Source organism: Fukomys damarensis, unplaced genomic scaffold, assembly GCF_012274545.1.
Source record: "Fukomys damarensis isolate Sample0158 unplaced genomic scaffold, DMR_v1.0_HiC HiC_scaffold_17, whole genome shotgun sequence".
Lineage (NCBI taxonomy): Eukaryota > Metazoa > Chordata > Mammalia > Rodentia > Bathyergidae > Fukomys > Fukomys damarensis.
Genome location: NW_022900929.1, coordinates 50011987 through 50021887, shown reverse-complemented (window position 1 = coordinate 50021887; position 9901 = coordinate 50011987). Strand labels below are relative to the sequence as shown.

Sequence of the window (9901 nt, the reverse complement as noted above, 5' to 3'; positions counted from 1 at the left end):
TGTCAAAAAAAAAAAAAAAAAAAAAAAAAGTGATTTCTGTTTCATCGGATTTCTGCAGTCGTAGCAAAAACTCCCTTAGCTCTCGCACACAGTATGTTTTCAAGAGCGATTATTATGTATTCCTATGCAGAATTGAAATACTTGTCTCTTTAATTTTTCTAGAATAGTCAATATAGTTTTCTATGTCAATATAGTTCATAGAATATTTTTTATTTTTCAAAAATCCATATAAGATGGATAACGTTTAAGATACCTAAAATGGGTGGTTGTCAAATTTATATTCAAAATTTTATTTTTTTTAAAAATTGCTGGGAAATAAAATTGCCTTCAGATAGTGTCTCAGTAAAAGTAGTTTTGTCAATTTGGTGCCAACTCACTATGAAGTAATTTTTCCTCTTTTTTTTAAACTTCATAATTTGCAATTATGATTTGCCTTGTCAGTTTTTTTTATTTTAATCGTTGTAATAGGAGTTTTTAAGTGATCCTTTTCATCTTAGTAACTTTTAATTCATTTACTGGTTTTACTATAGCTATTTTTTCCTACAACAACATGATACTATCTCCCCCTAGTACCAGAGATTGAACTCAGGACCTTGTACTTGCAAGGCAGGTGGGACCAGTGAGCTAAATCCCTGGCCCATAAAGTTATATTTCATTATATAACTTCAAACTGCTGTTAGCCAAGTAGTAGAAGTTATAAAATTAATATATTTTTGTAATTCATTAAATATTAAAAGTGAACCACTTTAATACATATATACTCCCCCTAGTACCAGAGATTGAACTCAGGACCTTGTACTTGCAAGGCAGGTGGGACCAGTGAGCTAAATCCCTGGCCCATAAAGTTATATTTCATTATATAACTTCAAACTGCTGTTAGCCAAGTAGTAGAAGTTATAAAATTAATATATTTTTGTAATTCATTAAATATTAAAAGTGAACCACTTTAATACATATATACCAAAAGGATTTAGTTTTGTGACTAGATAGTATAGTTTGTAAAATGGTAGACATACTTCTGTAAAATGTTAGTCAATATTTATCTTGAGTATTAGTGAATAAAAAGTTTGTGACATTTTCATTTCCTTAATGAGTCATTTGTGATGGTAAATTATCCACTTCCCTTTACTAGTCAGATACTGAAATACTGTTCTATCTATATACATTTTGTGTGTTTTTAATAATTTATTTAAAATATTGCAAAATTTAATTATGTTTATTGCATAACTTCATGAATGCTACAGTGGGGTCTTTAAAAGGCTGTAATGTTCTGCCATGATATTTTTAAAAGGAAAGATATTAATAGTTTAATGCTTCCCTTATTTAGGTATATTAGTTTTAATGATTAATTTTGCTGCTCTGCTTTGATTATCTTTGTCAGAGTCAAATATTTCCTTTTCTTTAATACTTTAATGTTAATACTTTAATGTTCATTATCTATTCACTTTTACTTCTCACTAGCTAACCCCATCCATTCCTGTGATTTAAAGTACTTTTTCTGTGTTAACTCCTGATTTCTTCCTGATCTCCAGACGAGTATCTATTTCTCTACTTAATATCTTCAAATGAAATTGGATAGACATTTCAAATGCACAATATCCAAAACATTTTTTGTCCTCATCTTTCACCCTATTCCCCCACCATATACTTTATTGAACAGAGCCCCTAGCTTTATGATACATACTTTCCACTTTTTAAGTTGAATATTAAAATCAATTTACAATATTAAATTTATAAACATTTTATATGAAAACTAAATATTTCAAATATATTTTTTACACATTAGAATTAAGAACTCTGATTTCAAAGAACTTTTTTATAATTTGTTTTTTTTTCTCTCATTGAATTTATTGGTACATTTTTTAGATACACAGTACAGTTACATTCATCATTAGGGTCTTGTACCGTTACATGACAGGGCTTGGTTCTCATTTTTTCCCTGTCTCTGCCCTCCTTTCACCCCCTCTTCTCCTCTCTTTTTTATAATTTGACCCATTGTTAATAAGTAGATATGCATAAATCTAACCTCAATGTCCCCAATTTTTCATTTCTTTAAATAAGAGAGTTAGGTAGTAATAGTGTATTATTTATGGCCTTCATGGTTTGTTCATAGTTGTTTGACTCTACAATGGTATCTTAGTACTTGCCTTTAATTGGTGGGGGGAAGTGGGATGAGTGCCCAAAATGAAGAGCACCTAACTTATGTCTGGAAAGACTAGGCACTCAGGAGGCCTTGACACCAAAAAGTTCTTCCCGTCAAGTACCATAGGATAAATATGGGAACAAATTTTTTTAAATTAAAAGGTGTCGAGTACCAAATTGCTTGAGTATCAAAGCCATTATGCACCAAGGTATGACTGTAGTAACTTTCTTTTTTGTTTCTGTAATTATCTCTGGAGTGCTTATCATCTTAGCATAACAGGAGTAGTTCAAAGTGCCTCTTTTCTATCTAGAAAGCATAGATTTTTAATATTTTCCTCACTCCTAATATCCTTCTCTGAGATGCAAAGTGATGTATTTTTAAAATATGTAGCATTTACCAAAAGAAAAAATGGAATAATGCTTCAGGGACTTTGAAATAATGTGTTAAGCAAAATAATAAGTACATGAAACTTTTTTTTTGCTTTTAGAAATATTGTGGAAGGACTGGGGATTTAGCTCAGTGATTCCACTACCTGCCTCACAAGAACAAAGTCCTGAGTTTGATCCCTGGTACCAAAAGGAAAAGAAAAGAAAAGAAATATTGTGGAGATTAACATTCAATTTCAGACTTCTTCCAAAGATACACACATAAAAAAGTCATTTTGCTTATTAGTCTTTGTCATAACTTGACACCAGATGGCAAAATAAAGTATCACCCTTCGAAAGAAGAAACAAAATGAGGTGCAATCTGCACAAAATTTCTTAAGACCTTAATTTTGTATATCAGATATTTTGAATTTAACATTCAATTGAAATAGAGTTCATTGTATCAGTTAAGAGTTATGAGGCCAGGAATTTAGCTCAGTGGTTCTACCACCTACCTTGAAAGCACAGGGACCTGAGTTTGATCCCCAGTACCCCCCCCCAAAAAAGTTATTATTATGATTCAGTAGAAGCTTTCATCCATTTTATTAATTGATCCATTTCACCATATGGTAAATACTAATATATTTGTATTCTAGACTTTTAGAATTAATCCAAGTACATTTTTTTGGCTAAAGTAGCCTAGGCACAAGCTTAATGAATGAAAAATGATGAAACATGTGAAAAACATAGTCCACCAATGAAAACTTATAAAGATGGCATGTCTTGCATATTTTATCATTCATTAGATGTCTAAATAACCACTAGCCTGTATTTTGATTGCAGCAGTTCTCTGATAAGTCTAACGTATCAGTGCACTTATTTATTTATTTATTTTGGTATGATTTTGATGTAATTTTAGAATTTTAGGATTGTGGGATGACAAATTCAGTTTGTTTGTTTTTTTATGAGACCAAAGCGTGATATTTTATCTACACACACCTACATTCATGGCCATGATCACTTTCAAAACTTCATCACTTATTTCTTTTTGAGCTAAATCCCCGGCCCCTATCACTTATTTCTTATACAAATCTATTATTAAAATTTTAAACAGCTAATCCAATTGGTATCTTTAACTAAGTATGAATAGTAAATGCCTTCAAGAAATTATAATTTTATGAGATAAATATCCTTTGTACAAGTCACCATAGAAATTCTGAGTAGGATTTTTTATTAATGTTAAAATCTTATCTCCGTTAGCAAGTTGCATGATTTTATAGATGATGAAATGAAATGATGTGATGAAGGTCAAGTAGCAAAGCCAATGTGAGACCCATAATTTACTGTCAATTCTAAACTCTTTCTGTTTTACAGTAGTGACTTTAGTAAGGACAAAGCCTAAGACAAGGCCCCCCGATCAGTATTACACAGTATAACAAGATGAGGTTCTCTATGAAGTGACACACGTTCCAGGTTACATCTAAGGTTGTTGGTGGTTGGAGGGTAGAGACATAATGTTTTATGATAGATAATAGATGTCCCTATGAAAATTACTTTCTACCCTTGATTTTTTTGAGTAAATCTTTTATTTTAAGTTAATTTTATTGGTATCTTTAATATGTATAATATAATGACCTCATTGTTGGGAATCTGTACCTTTACTTAATCAATCTTGGTTCTTATTTTTTCCCCATTCCCTTGCCCTCCCTTCAACTCAGTCGACAAAGATTTTCTGTCCTTAATTTGTTATCGAAAGTAAGTAAATGGTTGAGAGAGCAGCTTTTAAAATTTTGTCTGTATACTTGTATTCATTTATTCTGTTGTACATGTTTTGTCAAATATGCTTCATTAAGGCAGTTACTTACATATCTATTTTAAATCTATACTAAAAATCACATCCTTTTTCAATTTGCTTGGCTCAGCAATTTAATAAAAGAGTCAAAAGGTACACACATCTTCACTTGCACTACCCAGTGTATCCTCAGCACCATACATGATATATAATACATAAGGAAAATAAAATGTACTCATCTTGGTACATTATGTAGGGTGTATCTTGTTAAAAGGTAAATTAATCTTCACTATTAAATGTGAAAAGATAAAAAGAATGACTATTTTTGATAAGCAATGCATTGTAACATGAATATAAAAATATTTTCAAAGATACTGTTTGGCAGTCACAAATTAGATTTACCAACTATGTACTAGTTTTAAACATAATTAGATTCAAATGCCAAGATGTTAGCGTAAATTTCTCTCTCCCTTTCCAGAGCCGCCTTTTTATCTAAATTAACTTCACTTCCAGTCAGGTGTGAAGAGTGATTTTTCTCATATGATGGCAAGATAGTCACTGTCAATGCCAAGCTGATAATTCTACCAGAAAAGGAACACAAATAACTTCTACTCCAACAGGTTCATCAAATTCTGAGGACAATTCTTTTTGGAATACCTTGTGTCATGCACTGAATCTGTGATCAGCAATTTTCATGAGTGTGGAAAGTAGTGATAGATCAGACTCAGGTCTTGTTTGCAGATCCAGGTCTAATGGCATTGGAAGATTGTCAACCTTACCTGAAGTACATACATTAAAATGAGAAAGTGTGTTTCCCAAAGGAAAACCAAGGTTCTGTTACTAGAATAGATTACATGCCAGCTGAATGAATGAGGTGCATGAGTGATTGAGTAAAATAGCAGGTATCTACTATTAATGGGAATTACTTTATAAATGTTAGCTTATGCATAAATGGCAAATAACATGGCAGCCCTAAAAAAAGTTATCCACAGTTAATTTATTGATATCAAAGTACAGTGGAATTGATTTTCATCTATTTATAGTTTTATTTAATAGTTTAATAATTTCCCTGCCAGGATTATAAAATATGATGCCTGCAGACAATCTCATCTCTTCATAGTTTAAGACCACAGTGAATGGGATTCCTATTTGGCAAAGGAGTACATTTGTCTTAATGTTTATTTTTAATCAGAAACATGTCAGTACATTCCTGTTTGATGATTTTAATACTTACTTCAGAAGTCCTGAAAAAGATTTTCTTTTATGATTATAGAGAAATAGTCACTCCCACCCCGATTTTTTCCCCTGAGAAAATTACTGCTATAGGTTGACCATCTTTATTCTGAAAATTGAAACTGAAACCTTTTGAACACCAATATGCCACAAGGACAGAATTCCCTACATGATCTAATGTGATAGGTTCCAATCAAAATCTAAGTCCACTAAAATTATTATATGAAGCTACATATAATAACTTTGGGCTACATGTATAAATTGTACATGTAACTTAAGTGAATTTCTCATTTAAACTTATGTCCTACCCCCAAGATATTTAATTGTGCATATACAAATATTGGACATCCAAAATATGCCAAATTGGAAATGTAAGCATTTTGGATAGGGGATAGTATAAGTATATCCTTAATCTTATCTGATATTTATTAAAGTATAAGTTTAGAATACAGAAAATTTAAAGATTCTTTGACTTTAATATCTAAGCAGATCATCTCCATTGAAATGGTTTTATATTCAAAAAGGGAAGTCTCTGCTACAGCAGTAACAGCAACTAAATTTATGGGCATATTTGGTAGTTGAAAAATAGGGTACTGGTAGTGCAAAAATATGTAAGACATTTGGATAAATATGATCATAGCCTTTAAGTATTTTCTAACCTACCCCTTCTCCTAGTTTAGCTTTGTGTTTCCTTTATATACTTCCAGGCTAGCCCTACTAAGATATTGAAAAACTTGCACAAATATTTTCTATAACTAACCCAGATCTTTAAAGGTAAGAATATGTCCCTCATATATATATATATTTCACCAGCTTCCAACACAGGTTCTGGGCATGCCAGTAACCATGTATAAATTATTAGATGGATGGAAGCACATGTAGATCATAACCCTGAAGAGAAAGCGACTTATAAGTGTCAAGAGCATACTTTGTATGTTGTTTTAAGACACAGTAGTTTTAAACCAATTCTTTAGAAATAGGAATGTCTACATTTGTTAGTGCACTAATAGACTTCAGCTATAAAAATCCTTGCACCTATACAGTTAAAATTTTCAGTTGAGGGCTGGGGATTTAGCTCAGTGGCACCACAACTGCCTCACAAGTGTAAGGTTCTATGTTCAATCCCTGGTACAAAAATTTTTAAAAACGCAGTTAATCAGCTGTAATGAAAACACTATCAGTGCTCAAAATTCTTCTTTGTAAATGCTCTATGCCTATATATTGAAGAAGTGAGCTAATAGAGCTGTTTTATATAATTTTCCATGTTCTTTTTCTTTTTCCACCCAATATTCCATTGGCCAGCATCGCTAATCTTCCACATTGGCATCTCTTAATTCTGACCTGACACATTAAAATATATATTTATCACTATTTTTCCTATTCCACATTGGCGTCTCTTAATTCTGACCTGACACATAAAAATGTATATTTATCATTATTTTTCTATGATATCATACTTGCAATTTTTGTAGTGTCTCTTTCCTGTCTATTTAGCCATATTAGATTAATATTAAATGTCCAGCTTGACTCAGGTTTTTTATTTCTTCAGGGAAAAACATAAGAGGATTGTCATATCTTTATATCACAAATAAAATTTGGATAACATAATTCCTTGCCCAAGATAAGTTTAATGACTTTTTATATTTTGTTCTAATTTTCTTAGTTCAGTAATAGCCTATTATCTAAGAAGTGTTACATGTTAAAAATACTAAGGTATTTTATTAGTAATGAGCATTAACAGCTGTTCTCAAGTAGTAACACACCCTTTGTTTTATGTAGCCAAATCAGTCAAAGCAACAAAATTTGGAAGCCACATCAGTATCTGCTAAAAGTCATTTTGGTTGATAATTTTATTACATACTATTATTTCAGATGGTTAAAATTAAAATCCAGAAGATAGTACTAATTATATATAAAGACAATTTTAATATAAAGATTGATGATAATTTGTAGGTTATTCTCCAGTTTGCAAAGACGGATTTTTTTGAAGGTTTTTTTAATGAAAAATCAGTGTACTTTTCATGAACAATATATTATTTCAGAATTTCTGAATATTTAAAAGCAGAAAAATTATTAAAGGGGAAAAAATTTTAAAGACACAAGCTAGTACTCGATAATGTTCCATGTTCAGATATGCAAGTTCTGCTTGACACTAAACCTGGAGTTTAAAGAAGAAAATTGAATATAGTAAATGCTGTATAAGATTGATGTGCAGTGTATAGTAGAAATTAACATAATCTTTAAACATTTCTTAGAAGTTTAGGGTGACTTTGTGGTGGATGTTATAAAATTATATATTTCATTACCTTTTATTAACAGCCTATATGATAATTCCTATAATAAACCTTTCATGTGATTTTCGTTACCGAGTTGTCACAGGTTACATTACATTGAACAAAATAACAATGATACTATGAAGTAATATAATTTAAAATCAGCTCTTGGAAAGCCTTGGTTAATATATTTTCCTTCATAAAAATGATGTGAAATCATAAGTTTGCCAGGTCAGAAATTTTTCAACAGTATTGTTTTAAAAAATAGTTTTGATTTTGGTATAAATGCTTATTTAAATAATTGATGAAACATAAAGATGATTCTAATTTATCTTTATAAATGGTGTAAGATATAATCATTTAACTTTCTAATTATAACATGTTAGCTCTACAGGGGAATACTTTTCTACAACAAAGAAATCTGAACAAAATTAGCAAAGCTTTAATAAAACACACCTCAGTCTACTTCATAAAAATGAATACAGTAAATCAAGGGATATGAGGGATACATTTGACATTCTTAAGAAATGTTTCTAGAAATGTGGGTTGTCTTTCATTGAAGAAAATGATTACATACAAAATTGTAATGAACCAGGATTCTGTTATGGCACAGATCTTGAGTGTGGAAAGAACAGAGGAATGTGTGTGTGTGTGTATGTGTGTGTGTATATATATATATAAATATATATATAGATAGATAGATATGATATATTCGTGAGGTGACCCTGTCTAGAATTTTCATTTATACTTCCACTACTTTCTGCCTTCCAGAACCAAATTGCCAAAATTACACCACTGTATTTCTTTAAATTGTTTTTATCTAAATCTGTGTTTTAAACAGTGTTGGTGGTGCTTGCTAAAAATTGCCTAATGATGTATTTTGTAGAATATTTCCACTACACAACTACATTTCCTGTTTAAATTTTGACAAGTTATTTTAGCCTGTCCATTTTAATGTCTGGGACCAGGAAATCATTCCCTTCATTGCGTTGTCAGTAATACAGCAGTGACAGGTTTTGATCTACCGACTGAGCCATCAGTCATCAGTCATCGTCATATATATGTTTGTGCCACCAAATTTGAATTGTAGGGCTAAGGAAATACCACATTTATTATATATTTTCATAATAGTATTTGATTGTGGCTAAATAAACAGACATATTCTGATTTTTGTGGCTGGACAATTCAATATGAATTAGCAAGCATGCCTCTCCTAGTGGTCACATTAGATTGTTGTAAATATTCATGTGACTAATTTTTCAATATCCTTTGGTAATATTGTAGTGAAGCCTATTTTTTTTAATTGTAGCTATACCTTCCAAAAAAGGAAATTACATTTTGCAAATGTAGATAGATGATTTAGCTAGTATAATTCTCATATAGCCTTAACTTACTCAGCCATTGAAAAATGTAAAATTAATAATTATTTAGGAAATATTAACTATTTTATAAAGCTAAATGTTGTTTACTAGTTTAGATATAAAACAACTAACACTATTGATTGTATTGACCTTCATCTCTGAAAACAATTGTGATGCAATTAAGGTACTTATGAATAACCCAAAAATTACTAGATAATAAGGAACATGAAATTAATGTTTTGAAGGGACTTAAGAGAGAATGTTCCTACTGTTATCTTCATTAACCCTGCTTTATGATTTTCAAGTTTTTGCTGTAGAGCAAGGGATTTCTTTAAAGTTTCAGTAGTTGAAGAATCATCAAAAGTATTGTGATTTTGAAACGATATAAAAATGTTATCAATAATGTGTCATTATAATTTCCTCCTTTTAAACATACTGGTTTCTTATAAATTATATTGCAAAATGCAGACTCAAGGAAAAAATTTTACTTAGTGATTTTTGACTTGAAATTTTCTTTTTTTTTTGGAAATTATAATTTTACAAGAAAGTTTTGTTAAAATATAAAAGTCACTTTAAAGTTGCATTTGTATCTTTCATAAATTATATTTGAACTAATTTGCGATTTATTATTTTACTTTTTCTAGGATAACAAAGTAATATAATATATGTGCACAAAGCAGAAGTATTATTTATACGTATTTTTTTTAATTACAGGTAAAGATTATAGTTCCCAA

General features: G+C 30.4%; 1 protein-coding gene across 8 annotated transcripts in view; it reads left to right on the top strand.

Moving 5' to 3' along the window:
- Positions 1 to 9901, top strand: part of Nova1 (NOVA alternative splicing regulator 1) — a 143570-nt gene that overhangs the window by 128370 nt on the left and 5299 nt on the right. For all 8 annotated transcript variants that reach the window (XM_033765109.1, XM_010626978.2, XM_033765104.1 and 5 more), the window contains one exon: positions 9882 to 9901. This exon is cut by the window's right edge and continues 5299 nt beyond it. In XM_033765109.1, the coding sequence (XP_033621000.1) occupies positions 9882 to 9901 (20 nt within the window). The remainder of the gene's footprint in view (positions 1 to 9881) is intronic.